The sequence below is a fragment of the Pleurodeles waltl genome, chromosome 12 (assembly GCF_031143425.1).
Source record: "Pleurodeles waltl isolate 20211129_DDA chromosome 12, aPleWal1.hap1.20221129, whole genome shotgun sequence".
Classification (NCBI taxonomy): domain Eukaryota; kingdom Metazoa; phylum Chordata; class Amphibia; order Caudata; family Salamandridae; genus Pleurodeles; species Pleurodeles waltl.
The window spans coordinates 406,982,881-406,999,617 of record NC_090451.1 but is presented as its reverse complement, the minus strand read 5'-3'; the positions used below and the strand labels follow the sequence as shown (position 1 = coordinate 406,999,617).

Below are 16,737 nucleotides of genomic sequence, written 5' to 3'. Positions count from 1 at the left end.
AAAGCGTAGATTTCCTTTGGGAGCAGATAGACCTGTGGAGTTTGAGGTCTCTGAACTCACAATTTAAAAATACATCTTTTAGTGAAGTTGATTTTAAGATTGCATGTTTGAAAATACCACTTTTAGAAAGTGGACATTTTCTTGCTTAAAACATTCTGTGACTCCGCCTGTTTGTGGTTTCCCTGTCTGGGTCAGTTTGACAGTTGGGCTGTTTGCACCTCTCTCTATACAGTGACACAAAGGGAGCTGGGGTGTAGCCTGCAGATCCTGAAGCGCCATCTGTGCTAGGAGGGAAAGGAGGAGGGGTCACTTACACATGAAAGTGCTGTGCCTGCCCTCACACAATGCAGTCTCCAACCCCCTGGTGTGTGTCTGGGGCCTGGCCTGGGCAAGGCAAGATTTCACAAACAAGAGAGACTTTCCTTTGAAGTAAGCCTCCTTCAAAGGCCAAAATGGGTATAAGAAGGGAACCAAAAACCACAGACTTTAGATCACTTCTGGACATCAAGAGGAACCTCTGTCTGGAGAAGAGCTGAAGAGCTGAGGAGAAGTGCTGCCCTGCCTGTGACTGTGCTTTGTGGAGCTATCCTGCAGTTGCTGCTTCTGCCTGTGCAAGGGGACGAAGACTGGACTTTGTTGTGCATTCCTGCTTGTGAAGAAATCTCCAAGGTCTTGTCCAGAGCTTGTCTCCTGTTGTTGAAGTATCAGGGCCATCAAAGATTTCTCCTGCCAGCACCTGGACTCTCTGCGGAGACTCCTTCCCTGCCAAGTAGTGCCCTATCCAGTTCCTGGGGCATTGGAAGGTGAAGCTGGCAGACCAAGACTGAAAATCCACGCACAGACCGCAGTGCGGGGAAAATATTGCCGCACCTTCCGAGATGGCTCAAAAACGACGCACCACTGGCTTCGCAGCAGAAATCGATGCTCCACCAGCATCGCGGCTGGAAGATCGACACACGCAGCTGGAGAAACGATGCGCAACACCCGCTGACGTAGGCTGATAACTTTGCAACCCACATTGTGCGATTTTGCTGATGATTTTGCTGATAACGCGTGGCAGGATTTTTGATGCAAACCTTGCTGGGCATGGAAAACTTACGCAACGCCTGCCCTGACTCGAGTGCTTGCCCGGACCGACGCATCGCTCTCCTGCGGGGAGAAAAAACAACACACGCCGACCCAATTGGAGAAGGAGAAACGACACACCATCCTGCTTGGGGGTGAGAAATCAACACATCGCTAACCTTTTTTTGACGCACACTCACCCATGCGTGTTATTTTGACGCTACCCAGGTACTTTTCAACACTAACAATGTTTTTACTGTTTACTAAAGAATTTAAGACTCTTTGGCTTTTAAAATTAATAACTTGACTTGTGTATGTTGGATTTTTGTCATTTTGGTCTTGTTTTGTTTAGATAAATATTAACTATTGTACTAAACCTGTGTTGTGTCATTTTGCAGTGTTTTCACTGAATTACTGTGTGTGTTGGTACAAATACTTTACACCTAGACTCTGAAGTTAAGCCTGCCTGCTTGTGCCAAGCTACCAATGAGGTGAGCGGGGGTTAATTAAGGGTGATTCTCCTTTACCCTGACTAGAGTGAGGGTCCTTGCTTGGATGGGGTATCCTGACTGACAACCAAAGACACCATTTCTAACAGAATGCATTAAAGTGGAGTCTTTTTTGAGTCACAGCAAGAAGTTATTTCATGTGAGTTGCCACAAATGCAAACCAATTGGGAGCTCGTCCAAACTTCTCAGTATTCAGTCTTGGTGTTAAGTGAATGTGAACTAGTTATCAGAGGATGGGGCAGTAATTAGTCTGATAATACATACCGACTGGCAAGGAGACAAACAATGCAGCCTTTTGGCACTCAACATCGACCTAATTTACTATTACAAATATTATAATGCTTGTGTTATTTCTGCTGATGTATAAAATGTTAAAGAACTTCACCATTTATTTCAGTGGAATAGGTTTTAAAGCACTTATAACTGCATAAACTTCTAAATGCACCTACCTTCATGGATCGCAGAGTAAACAACACATGGAGTTTGCCATCTTTCAGAAAAACAGGTAAAAGTACTGATGCTTTAGTAAATTTCATGCCAGAGAATTTGTCCTCCACATCATATTTTCTAAGGATCATCATAGACTTCTCTTTCATACTTGAGAAAAACAAAACACAAAACATGAAGAACATAGCTGTAATTGACATATTCTGCTGAATATTATTTAAGAGCAAACAAGGAATATTTAGTCATGCTGATAAGTAAAGAAGAATACATGGGCAATCAATTCCAGTACAAATTGTAGTTTTTGCAATTTGAGAACTATCTAGTTAAATATAAGCAACTTTTTGCTGCTTTACTTCCATGACTTTCATTATCTAAATTATGTACGGGCCAGTGACACCTTTGAGTAGAGCGTGCTATATAATAATACCTAAATAAATAATATAAAATAAGTGCTGACATTTCAGTTAGCATTGATACAAATTCAACTGGGCCTGTTTTGGAGAGGCGCGCAATAATTTGTGTTGAATAGGTGATGCAAAAGTGTTTATTAAAAAACAGATTAAATTAATTCTATATGAGGATCGGAGATGAAGATTATGCTCAAAACTTTCTATTGCTTATTTCCTGCAGCTTTCAATGATAGACTACCTTTCCCAAAATGCCACAGGAAAGGACCACAAAAATATTAACCAATCAGAACAGTCATATTCCATATAAACAGGCAGCCTTTGGATCACTTCCTCTTTTTTACCTGCTTCCAGCAGAGATAAGTGCCTTTTCAAATATTCGCTTTGTCTTACGAGCTTGTATAACGTATTGCTTAACCTTTTCCCTTTAGACATTTCTGCTGCCCGAGCGTGACTCAGTGCTCCATTTGTGGCCCGTCTTGCTTGCATTCGGGGTGGCGGAGTGCGGTGAGGCCTTTCACCCATTAGAGGGCATAGAACACCCTTGCCGCCCTCCACGCGTCTCGTTGATCCGTGGGGGAAGCACACCTTCAGCCATAGGAAATGGACGAGACGCCATCCCTGCAGAGCATACGCCTCCCCCGAGCCTCTTTGGAAGCCTTCACACTTCTCGGGTCGGTATATTTAATTGAAGCACCAGATGCCCATGCAGGTTGGTATTTCTTCCTGAACCTAAAAGACGTACTAAATAGCGCATTGCGTGCACGGCTGCTTTGGGGGATGGGCCCAGGCAGTAATTATTTGCTTTAAACCCTGCAGATGCTAGAGTGTGGACAACCCTGGGTTTGACCGAAATAATACTGCTAGTGCTTCCAGCAGGCCAAACCTTGGTCTGGGTTACCCAGGGCTAATACTCGGCCCTTGAGGCCCTAAAACATGGAATGTTGGTCCCCATGCACCATCTGCGTGCCCTGCCTACCTGGTTTTGCCAGTCCTGCACACACCCTGCAGGATTATTGTAGTAGCGGATGTCAATAAAATATCCAGAAGCAGCAGTCCACTGGTCGGAGGAACAAGTTTATTTAGTACAGCTGGATAAAAACCCTAACCACTGGCGCTCTCAACTGACACCTCTCACTCGTTCATGATCGATCCCCCCGCACGCACAAACATTCCTTTATGGAATCTAGACAGATTCCATACCAAGTACAGGTAGGACACCACACCACCTCCCTCACTTCGCCATAAAATGACTTAATTTACATTTTTTTTTCAATACAATTTCACCCTAAGTTGTAAAATTAACACACACAGAAAGAGAAAGAAAAAAAAAACATTTATTATAGAGATGTACAAGATATGCATGTAATATTAATCCTTTATAAGACATAATCCTTCATATAAGAAGGCCTTTTCCGAACACGTTGAGGTCTGCATCCTGGTACAGAGTTGCTTTCTGAACACTTACTACTTGGCATCCTCACTTCCAAGTCACTCTCACTGACTGGAATAAACTTTGCCACTCTGTTCAAGTTCCACACTTTATGATTATCCACTTTCATCGCATTCCTAAAAACTTTGATCACCCTAAAGGGTTGACTAAATTTGGACGAACCTAGTTTCTTAGGTGACTTTATCTTCACCCAGTCTCCCAATCTCACTATTGTCTCTTTAACTGCTTTTCTCTCATCAAACCACACCTTTCTACGCACCATCTTTTCCTTCTCCCTCTCTCTTTCCACTCTCCAGCATCATCAACCTGCTTGTCCACCAACAATCTTTACTCAGCAACCCATGAGGGCATAATGTGAGTATTAGGTCTCCTTCCTCTGAACAACTGAAACGGAGAAACTCCAGTGGAAGAATGTGGAGTAAAGCAATACACTTTCACCTTTTTACTTATGGCAACCTCCCAATTACCACCTGAAGACACTGCCAACTGTATACTTTCCTTCAAGACCTTAATTAATCTTTCCACAACACCATTACTCTCAGGATGGTATAGAGCAGCCCTTTTATGTCTAATCCCTCTGTCTTGAAGAAATTTCTCCATCTCACTCAAGGTAAGTTGCACTCCATTGTCCGATAAAAATTGAAGCAGGAAAACCTTTCTTCTCAAACAAACCTTCCAAAAATCCAATGACCACTCTAGATTCCACTGAATTCACCATTTTTACTTCTGGCCAACGTAAATACATGTCAACGCATACCAACACATACCTGTCAAGAGAATTAATTTTTATGGGTCCCAAGATGTCAAGTGCTATATCTGACCACGGACCACTAGCTTGTTCTCTTAAGACCATCGGTTATGTCCTACACTTCAAGCTTTTATCACTCTGAGAGCACTCAACACACTTCCTAACTAATCTTTCAATCTCTATGTCCATGGCAGGCCACCAATATCCTTCCCTCACTCTTTCCTTAGTTTTGGCTATGCCCATATGACTAGCATGAGCATGCTTCATCGACACATCCCTCACACCAACAAGTGGACCAACTTCATGCCCCTCATGAGTAGTCCCTCCATCACTGATAATTTATTTCTGACTTGCCAAAATCCTTTCATACAATCATCATACTTACTCTCACACCAAGCATTACCTACATTGTGAATTACCTTCATCAAAACCTCATCCTTCTTTAACTCATCCTTCCACTGTTCCTCAGAAACAATTCCTTCCGAAATTTCACAAACTTTAATTTCTTCTTCGGAGTCCTTACCATCCTCACCAAATTTGCTATCAACCTCCACCATCCTTGAAAGGCAATCCGCCAACACATTATCTACACCCGGGATATACTTTACTTCGAAACTAAATTCCTGCAACGCCCCAACTCATTTTCGTATCCTGTGTGACACTAAATCAATCCCTTTCTTACCAAACACTTCTTTCAGTGGTTTGTGATCCGTCTTAACCAAAAACTGCCTTCCCAACAAAAACTCTCAATTTGCGCACTGACCAATACACAGCAAGCGCCTCCTTTTCTACCACTAAACAGTTATACTGAGCTCCTCTCAATGCACGTGAGATGAACAAAATTGTCCGTTCCACCCCATTCTTCTTTTGCATTAGAACTGCTCCCAATCCTTTGGAACTTGCACCAGTCACTACCCAGGTCTCATCTCTACTATCGAAGCTGCCCACATTTGGAGCAGAATTCAGACTCTGTTTCAAAAAACAAAATTCTTCTTCTTCCAAAATGGAATTGCAACTTTCTGTTACGATAGCTGGGAAAGTTTTCATTAATAACCCGTATAGGTGGAAACTAGGCCTAACCAGAAGTCGCATTTTAAAAGTGCATTTCCTTTCTAACCTTTGCATTACCTGTGTTTACCTGACTCACTTGAATTGCTAACATCAATAAATTCCAGCATGCTTCAATTAAATAGAATTTTTTCTACCTTAATCTTAGCATGGCCTATGCATGGCGTTTATTTCCTGCTAAAAACAATGAAAGCTACAGTAGTTACTCTTTTCCTAGCTAACTGACACACTTTGGCATTTCAAAACTTGCAATTCATTAGAAATTCATAGAGGCGTCTTGTTTTTCAGAGAGCAAAACATATGAGAAAGTACTGCTATGTAGCCAGAGTAACTGCAAAACCAACAAATTGTGATTCTCTCTAGACTACTCTTTGTTTCATCTGCAGCCTCAAGATAAAGATGTTTCAGTCCCATGGACAGCTCGACTCACTCTCCCAGTGATAAGTGTGAAGTAAAATAGGCTATTTATAGCATTCTGGTCCCAGAATTCTTTGAAGCAGATTACACCCCCATTTTAGGCACACATTTTAAGAATATAAAGATGTACACAAATAAATGTGCAATAGCAGTAGGTCCAAGGATCAAGTTGTAGGTAGATCAACTATGATACTACAGTAAAGTGGAAATGCACAAACAGATCTTTTATTTGTACAGATGGAGTCTACTTGGGAGTTTGCAGTAAAAGGATGTCATTTCACTGCAGACTCACTACTTGTACTTTCATTACTCCAGGCAGAAGTGTGGAGAGCTGAACAGCAGAATGGGGACAGGCCAAAAATCCAATATGTTTTGTTTCCAGGTTTCAATTCATGTTCAGGACTAAAAAATGACCCACTTGCTGAAGGGTAGCAACTTTTAAATAAAAAGGATTAAGCGGTGGAATACAGGCTGGCTCAGAAGTCACCAGTGTAGCGTGTGGCAGTGACCTTTCCCACAGTGTACCAACCTAGATTCAGTTGCAACATTCTCTAAGGCTATAGCTGATACTCGCCTATACCAGCACATGCTTATTCAATGGTCCAAGTTATCCTAGTTCAGTGGTTCATCACAAAGGTATATTCAATGCCATTGTTCTATTGCTTCTACACTCACATGTAAAGTCTGTAGGCTATATGGCTGTTGGGATGGAAAAGTACTCTGCATAGTAAGAGGTGTGTCCACCTGCCCGAGTCCCCAACTGTACTGTTTTCTGGATCCCTAAAGCTGATTTTTTTTTATCATAGGCAAACACAGCTCATGCGTGTGTGCTATGACATCGGCCTGTCCCACGGATTGCAGCCTTGTTGGACTGGGTTGGGTACCAAAGAGCTACCCTCACAGTGATGGAAGGCTACTGTCTTCACCAAGAGTTAAGCAGCCCAAGCGCAGTGGTGGCAGAATACCATGTAGTGATCAGTAATAGTGAGCAGGACATTTTTACCCTAGGTCTCTGGAGTGAGGCCTACAAGCTCACTCACCTTTTGAAACGTTCTGCTGCTGTGCACTTAACTCACCCTTGGCCTACATCAGGTAAATGTGGAGTGCTCCACAGAGGAGTAATGACTGCGTTGATTGTAGGTCTGCCTCGGAAGGGTAACATACAAGGATGGAGCAGTACTATGCAGTGCATGTATGGTTGTATGTATGCCTGAGAGGAATACATTCCACAAGAGATGTAGAGTGATGCAGTGCATGTGGGCATAAAACATGTGCTGGGTTTATGTATGCATGCCTGAAGTACAATATATGAAAGGTGAAGAGTTGTGCAGCACACACATAGTGAGTGTGTGTGCTGGCAGTGTCTGTGTTGAAATAGCACACTCTGGTTAAAGACAGAAAAGCTTCAGTGTTGAAGAGTGCCCACAGACTTAGGCCCTCATTATGGCCATGGCAGTCCGAAGACTGTCAGGGCCACGGTCTCAACGCCTACGGGCCGGCGGTGAAGACCGCCAAATTACGAGTATGTTGGTTTGGCTGAAACCAAACTGCTGATACTCTGCCCATCCCGCCTCTTTTTGCGATCTGCTGAGCTGGAGGTGAGCACCTCCAGCACGACCGCCAGCATTTTTCTGGTGGTCGCACTCTGGTTAAAGACAGGAAAGCTTCAGTGATGAAGAGTGCCCACAGACTTAGGCCCTCATTATGGCCCTGGCAGTCCGAAGACCGTCAGGGCCACGGTCTCAACACCTACGGGCCGGCGGTGAAGACAGCCAAATTACGAGTATGTTGGTTTGGCAGAAACCAAACCGCTGATACTCTGCCCCTCCCGCCTCTTCTTGCGGTCTGCTGAGCTAGAGGTGAGCACATCCAGCATGACCGCCAGCATTTTTCTGGTGGTCGCACTGCCAGAAAAAGATGGCGGCCTTGCATCCTGGCGACAGGAATAAGCATTCCTGTCATCAGGATACACACACACACACACGTCCACATACCTGCACACATGCACCCACATACTCCCACACACAAACACACCCCCATGCACTCGCGTCATACACCCCAATTCACACTTACATACATACACAAACACCACACTCATGCACACATTCACTCCCCCTCTCCCCAGCGCAAACATTCACACCCCCCTTCCACCATATACACACTCATCTGCTCTCCCCATTCACTCACACAAACACGCACCCCCCTCACCCTGTCCACTCCCAAACACACACACCCTCCCCATCTATTGACATACACATGCAGTCACCCATTCCATCCGCTCAATCACACTCAATCGTTCACACCGGCACACACGGACTCACCTCCCCCCCATCCACACTCACTCACCCCCACCCCATCCACAAACACACACACCCCTCACCCTGTCCACAATCATTCACACATGCAGACATGCACCCACAAACGCCCCTCCCGCATTCACGGCATTCACACATGCAGACACACACACCACCTCCCCTGCCCATGACGGACGATCCACTTACCTCGTCCGTCTTACAAAAAGACCGCCAAAGTCGTAATGAGGGCCTGAGTGTGTGTGCTGGATGCATGGATTCATGCGAGGGTACAATCCATAGAGGTGTTTGTGCTGAACAGTTAGTATGCTGAGGGTATACACTGAGTAAATTTGCCTCCAATGGTACACGGTATGGAGGATGGGGGGCAAAGACCTGTTAGCCTCTCTGCTGGGTGAGGGGACATCACACAGGACACCAGGGGCCTTATTTATACTTTTTGGTGCAAAACTGCACTAAGGCAGTTTTGCCCCAAAAAGTTTTGCACCGGCTTGCACCATTTTTTAGCACCAGCTGGGCACCATATTTATGGAATGGTGCAAGCCGGTGCAAAGGGTAGGCTATCTTAATAAAAAATGACGTTAGGCAGTTTTGAGTCAAAATAAATGATTCTGACCAGATTAGCATCATTTTTTTACGCTAAGGGGCATATTTATACTCTGTTTGCACTGAATTAGCGTCATTTTTTTTTAACTCTAATTCAGTGCAAAACTAACTCCATATTTATACTTTGGTGCTAGACCCGTCTAGCACCAAATTTATGGAGTTAAAGTTGTTTTTTGGAAGTGGAAACCTACCTTGCCTTAATGAGATGCAAGGTAGGCGTTCCCCTGCAAAAAAATGACTCTATGGCCTTAACACCATATTTATACTCCCAATGTAAAAATGGTGCAAGGGAGGGAGGAGGGGTCAAAAAATGGGGCAAAGCTTGCTTTGCCCCATTTTTTAAGACCTGGGTCAGGGCAGGCGTTAGGGGACCTGTGGTCCTATTTCCATGGTGGAACACCATGGAATGAGCCCTGAGGTGCCCTCCCTAGGCCCAAGGGGCACCCACACTAGAGGGACTGCGAGGATGGGGGACCCCATCCCAGGTAAGTACAGGTAAGTGCATTTTATTTTTGAAAGTGCCATAGGGGGCCCTGAAATGGGCCCCCATACATTGCACAGGGTGTAATGGCCATGCCCAGGGGACCCCAGTCCTCTGTGCTGGCCACTGGGGTGGTGGGCATGACCCCTGCCTTTTCTAAGGCAGGAGTCATGTGGCATGGTAGGTTTAGCACCATAAAATGACACTAATCTAGTTAGAGTCATTTATTTTTACTCTAACCTGCCTAAAGCCATTTTTTGGTGCTAAACCCTCTTCTACTATACTGCCAGCCCCACCCGACTAAAGTCATTTTTTTAAACTCTAGCCTACCCTTTGCACCGGCTTGCACCATTCCATAAATATGGTGCCCGGGTGGTGCACAGAAATGGTGCAAGCCGGTGCTAAACTTTTTGGTGCAAAACTGAGTTAGTGCAGTTTTGCAGCAAAAAGTATAAATAAGGGCCAATATTTTGTACGTTTGCGCCACTTTTGCGTCATAAAATGACGTTAATGCTGTGCAAAAAAAGTTTAAATCAGGGCCTTGGTGCTAGATGGGTCTAGCACCAAAGTATAAATATGGAGTAAGTATTGCACCAAATTAGAGTTAAAAAAAATAAAACTAATTCGGTGCAAACAGAGTATAAATATGCCGCAGAGTATAAATATGCCCCTAAATATGGCGTTAAGGCCATAGAGTCATTTTTTGCACGGGAACGCCTACCTTGCATCTCATTAAGGCAAAGTAGGTCTCCACTTTCAAAAAATGACTTTAACTCCATAAATTTGGTGCTAGAGGGGTCTAGCACCAAAGTATAAATATGGAGTTAGTTTTGCACCGAATTAGAGTAAAAAAATAATGACACTAATTCGGTGCAAACTGAGTATAAATATGCCCCCAAGATCTCCTGCCCTGGAGCCTGGAGCAACGGCCAGCGTGCCCTGTGGGGGAGAGAAGAGCACTGGAGGAAGCAAGGTCCAGAGGGGAGCCCTGCACCGATCAGGCCATTGCCAATGTGCAGTATTGCCTCTGCAACCCCTGTATGTCGGGAGACGGTTGCGTTATTCCGAGTCATATTGGAAGTGCTGGGCGGTAAATACAAAGCCTAACTGCCACGGTCTCTGCGTCAGCCAGAGGAGGTCACGAGTGAACTGAGTTTGGTGAACTGAGTTTGGGCCAGGTGCGCAGGACATGTGATTGGAGAGATCAGCAACCCATATTCCAGGAGGGGCCGCCATAGTGAGGGCAATCAAAGGAAAGAAGGGAAGGCTAAGGAGAGTCTGTGACCAAGGAGAGGGCACTCACTAAACCAGGGATGTGGAATTCCTATCGCCCGACGCCCGGGACATCTTGTTTGGGGTCAAGGGCAACAAGTTTTTATGTTTACTTTGTCCTTGGGACAAGTAGGCCCAACCCTCTGCAGCACAAACCCTTTGGCTGCCTGTTTACAGAGAGTGGAACTCTCTGCAGTTGAGGTAATGTGTTTCCAATAGATAATGCTGTTCGAACTTGTATTTATGGTTCATTATTTGAAAGCCTTGATTATTAGGGTGAGTGCTGTAAATAAATGTTTTAAGGTCACACTTCACTACTGACGTTGGTTCCAGTACAAAAAAAAACAGCTGTGTATACACTCTGATTAGATGCAAATGAAGTGTCATTTAGTAAAATGTGTTGATGCATGCTAGTATTTCCCAAAAATATTTCTAATGGAAAATCAGTGTAACAATTTTCAACACGAATATGGGAAGCATGAAAATAAACAAACACTGACAAAGCCAACTGATCTGACATATTTTTATAAGTCTTTTAGTTTCATCAATGCGTGTCTTGTTTTGACATGGCTTTTGTAACACTTTATTGTTGTGGGAGCTACCAGGCCCTCAACATTGTAACGAACACTGCCAAAAAAAACCAACACATTTTTTGAACTCTAAAAGCACATGTTGCCACCAGTGGCATAACAAAGGCCCCGCAGCCGCCCTCCAGGGGGCCCCTTTAGCACAGCACCTGCCCTGAGTGAGTCTGGAGAGGGGGCTCCTCCATGTTCTTTGCAAAGGGGCAACCTCCAGTTTCGTTACGTCACTGATTGCCACTGTAGTTCCTGACACTGAACAAAACTACTTTGTGTGCCAATATGCTCCTTGTGGAAGAGCAGAATGCAATCACTCACAGTAAAGCCAGCCAAAAGAGAGAGAAATAGAAATTTGTATTAAACAAAATGTCTTTGTTAACACCAGACCTAATTAGGGACCAAGACCCACATGTAGGTAGCTTTTTGCATGTCACAAACAGCGACTTTCGCTGTTTGCGACGTGCAAAAAGCACATTGCGATGCACAAACCCAGTTTTGCGATTCAGTAACCTGGTTACCGAATCGCAAAACGGGTTTGCGAGTCGCAATTAGGAAGGGGTGTTCCCTTCCTAATTGCGACTCGCAGTGCAATGTAGGATTGTTTTGTGACCGCGAACGCGGGCGCAAACCAATCGCAGTTTGCACCCATTTCAAATGGGTGCTAACACTTTCGCAAAAGGGAAGGGGTCCCCATGGGACCCCTTCCCCATTGTGAATGTCACTGTAAACATTTTTTCAGAGCAGGCAGTGGTCCTGTGGACCACTGCCTGCTCTGAAAAAATGAAACAAAAACGTTTCATTTTTCGTTTTTGTAATGCATCTCGTTTTCCTTTAAGGAAGCAGTCACAGACATGGTGGTCTGCTGTCTCCAGCAGGCCACCATCCCTGTGAGGGCCGCTATTCGCAAGGGGGTCGCAAATTGCGACCCACCTCATGATTATTCACTAGGTGGGCATTTGCGAAGCCCTTGCGAATCACAGATGGTGTCAGGGACACCATCCTACATTCGGATTTGCGACTCGCAATTTGCGGGTCGCAAATCTGAACCTACCTACATGTGGCCCCAAATTCTTAAAGAAAGTCACAAAAGTGCACCCATGGTATATGTCGTACCCCTATAAAATATTTGTGAACTGTATTTTAGCATGGGTAAATACGCATGTGTAGATTTGCTCATGTGAAAATCTATTGAGCATCTGCAAGTTCATTTTCCCTCCGGCCACTTTCTTCCCAACCCTGGAAGAAGTTCTAATTCTGCCATTGTCCGGAGTAAATGTCCAACCTTTCTTATTATGGGAAAATATTAGAGAGAAGCTGGTGAAAATCTTTAAAACGTGCAGGTTAGTAGGTTTGCAGACTCAAAGGCATTCCAGCCCTGGAACTATTGCTTACTGCTTCCTCCAGCCCCAGTATGCAGATCTGCAGAAAGGTGGCAAAATAAGGAAATTGCTACAGTAGGGATTGAAACTGCAAGTATTCAAGCCCTATTATGGTAGTAGCCCTGGCATAATCAGAGAGGCTATTATCAGAGCTCTTACATAATGAGATTGCTGCCATAATTTGTCGCCACACTACATGGCACCAAAGGGACAAGTAGATCTTTTTACAGGACAAGTAGATTTGAGAAGCAACCTGTCCCCTGGACAAGTAGATATTTTAATAAATTTCACACCCCTGTAAACACTACCATATTTCTGGAGGGTGTAAGTCTGAAACTGGGCTTCTGCTGCTAACGGTGTTGTGCACTACAGACACTTCTGACGAAGTTCCTAAAAGATCAGAAGGAAGAACTCTTGAGTACGGCCTAAAAGTTTGCATTGCCTGAAGCGGCCACCAGTAAATGGTGAATAACCCCATGGTGGGACAGGGATTTGACTGACAACCAATAGAGCTGCGACCTCAAGCGGGATTGCGATGATGCGACTGAATGTCGCATTCCTTTGCATATGTAGAATTAGAAATAAAATTCTGCTTTTTCTTGTAAAAGCAAGTATTTGGTTGGACATTCATTTATTGCTCGTACTGTTTGTATTTTGAGTTATGAGTCGTGTTCTTTGACCTGTTTCTACACCCCCCCTGAAAGAGCCTTGACTCTTTCACCACAACTACCACTGACTGCCACCTTCACCACCTCCTTCTTGAAACAACTTACCTCTGAATTTCTACCCGAAAAGTACATGCATATTTCACCTATATCTTTCACCTATGAGTAAGTATTATTATTATTTTTAGTGTTATCTGGCATTCTCAGACTGTTCTGTTTATGGAGCAATGCACATAGAAGATCTCTGAAGTAAACTGTAAGGTGAAAGATTCAATGCTAGAATATACATAACATAGAAAAATAATTCAATTTCGTGCATCAAACTGGTGTCTAATTGCGACAGGAGTGTATTACATTATATTTCTACTTCTATTGCGGGTGTTGGTGAATCACTGCTTCATGTGTGCCATTTTAATTGCTATGGATGTTGGAAGACAAAACTCAAGCCCATCTGACTTTTTAAAATGAATTCAACAGGGAAATTGTTAACCGCAAGTCTTGCATGTAGAGTGAAAACAAAAAGTTGTGAACTCCACAACGCGTTCAACTGTACCTGTGAGAAATGTCACCATATGTACCTGACACTGCTCCAAGGAGTGAGCATTACAAAATCTGCAGATATTTTTGTTTTGAATTAAATCTTCTAAGCTTGTCAGAAATGTATGTTAAAAAAGACGTAGGTGAACCTCTGTCTGCTGGGGGTGTGATAGCAAGATTGGTCTTTGGCTAACGCATGGAATGTGGATGGTTTAAACTGATAACTTTCTTTAAAGTTTGCATTACTAATTTCTGCACTTCACATCAATGTTATTGTTCTATGTTTTACCTTTTATTATATAAACTAGACAAGAGAGTCGCGTTTTTCAAAGTAGTTGGGCTCTTAAAAAAAATTCTTCCATTTAGCCCGGGTATCACCAGGTCTGCCACTTAAGTTTCAGGTTAAAGGTAAAATGGTTTTAGCAATAGAAGCAGAACAATCGAGAAGAGGCTACAATTCTGAGGGAGATTGCTGTAACTAGGATCATTGTTAATAAAGTATAGGTGGCATGAAACATACATGCAGGGACGAGTATAGATAAACAAGTGCCACTCAAAAAACACTGTCCTGCCAATCCCAAAATTCAGTATCACATTCACAATGGCACCCGGTGACCTTGATTTTTATCCCTCGCCTCAACAACGTTCCGATTTCCATTTTTTTTTTCAAATTAAATTATGTAAAATGTACGTTCCTCTAAACCCTATCTGATTTTATTTGCTCATAACTATCGATTACATCTTCAGCCAAATTCAAAAAGACCAGAGTACCCCTTACTCGTCACTCCATAATGCCCCTAACTGCCTTTACTCCAGATATTTGGAGACCCGATTTCACTTTCAATTTCCCGGCTGCTTCCCTATTCCTTTCAGACTACATGTGCTTATGCATTTCGCTTTTGTTTCAGCTGGAATATGCATACTTGCTTGTAGTCTCGATTTTTCGTCGTCTCCTTCTAAAACCGCAGTTTCTATCTAATGTCTAAACTCGTTAATTCAGTTCTCCCTCATATGCACATATGCGCCCTCCAGTCATTGCTTTCCTTTCCGTGAGGCAAATTCATCAAATTGGCTTTTTCCACCGTCCTTGCCGGCTAGTTATAGTAGCACCTGCCCAGCAGAATCACTACAATTACGACGTGAAGTCATCCGGTAACCTTAATGACGACTGGTGGTTTAAATGGATAACATACAACAATATACATTCTATAGTGCCCTGGTGCTACTGACAAGCGCCGGGACTCATTATAAGAATTGCACGTGTGCTGCGAAGTACAAGTGCTATTCCTTTTAAATTAGAGTGCAGGTACTCGGCAACTGTCCATTTAAAGTACTGCTAATGACTCGATGCTAACAGGGACTATTTGATACATCTGCCAATGATTTGACTAAAGCTTGATATCCGAAAGCTATAGGCTAGTTCGATCGGTTTTAAACTGTATCCCAGAGACAAACACCCATCGCGTAACTCCATCAATACCCCCTAGACAGTTTATATTACATCTAATTTGCCCTCCCAACAGAATTAAAAAATAGAATCTCCTACACTTTGCCCTCTGCTTCCTCCATCTTGAATGTGAACGGGAGAAACCGCACCGGAAAACTGTTTCGAAACTGACAGATTAAAGTTCTTTCTTGGTCGTAGTTCCAAATGAATGGTTAGAACATCTGGGCCATAAAAAGGCGGTCCATAAGATACCCGTCCATAAACAGCTGCAGCGATTGAACCGGAAATGACCCTCAAGCTGCACCGGAAAGAAATACCAACCACCTACGAGCCAGTAATCTAGAATATATACTGAGTCAGGGTATTAATCCCAATTGTCTAAAAGGTCTTCGTAATTGACTAGAGGTTGCTGATAGATCGTGCCGAAGAGGATACTCTTTCTCCTTGAGAAGTATGAGAACAGGACAACAGGGGTTAGTGTTTTATTAGCCCGAAAGGACAGCAGAGAAGGATCTCTACTGTTGTCCGGTTGATTAGAGAACATGCAACGTCTCGCTAGTCCAATTTCCTGTCCACGAGCCTACATGTAGTAGGAACCGTGCTCGGGTTATAAACGTAAATTATTGGTTGACAGAAACAGTGGGGCGGGCTCAGTGGCGCAGAGTGACAGGGGTTGAATAATGTGCTCTTTGGCCACCCTTGGAATTTCTGCCGCCGTAGAAGCCAGGTCATGTGCAGTGTTTGTGCTGACTTTCTGCGCCACCCACCCCCCATCACCACTGCGCTCGTTTCTGGAAGGCTGTGGTCACGTTAATTTCGGCAGCGCAAATGGAACCATACGATACGAAGCCCTTTGTGTTTTATAATTTTCACCCGCGCCTTGCACTTCTGTCTCTTGTTTCATTGCAGAAGAAAGGGTTGATGTAGGAGAAGGGATATTGCTACTTTGATGTTATACTAATCATCTATACCTGACAGTGTTTGCATTTTGTTATTTGAAGACCTAACATATTAACTATAAAGTGGTGCACTGAAAGCCTGGTTAGCGTCTGTTGCCCTCTCCTGTGCAGCTCCACCTGTTGTTACCTCTGCCTCCAGGGAACTAAGAGCCAGCCTGATTCTCAATTCAAGGCCCACCTAGACACAAGCAGTATCCCACCTGCGCCTCATCCCTGGTGGCCTAGTGGCCCTCTGGAAGTAAGTATCTTCTGTCTCTCTTTACTCCTACTTTACTTCTGCCTTTACTTTTGTTTTTTACTTCTGTTTTTATTTTCTGTCTTTTATTACAGTTTTTCCCCTCTTGTCTCTTTCTCTCTCCTTTCACTTTCCCTGTGCCGCTGCTG

General features: G+C 43.9%; 1 protein-coding gene across 1 annotated transcript in view; it reads right to left on the bottom strand.

Moving 5' to 3' along the window:
* NUDT7 (nudix hydrolase 7) overlaps positions 1 to 15,692 on the bottom strand; it is an 89,277-nt gene extending 73,585 nt beyond the window's left edge. Inside the window, exons 1-2 of the mRNA XM_069216804.1 lie at positions 15,494 to 15,692; positions 2,024 to 2,171 (exon numbers count right to left, since the gene is read on the bottom strand). Coding sequence (XP_069072905.1) covers positions 2,024 to 2,171; positions 15,494 to 15,516 — 171 coding nt within the window. The 5' untranslated portion in view covers positions 15,517 to 15,692. The remainder of the gene's footprint in view (positions 1 to 2,023; positions 2,172 to 15,493) is intronic.
* Positions 15,693 to 16,737: the final 1,045 nt, after the last annotated feature.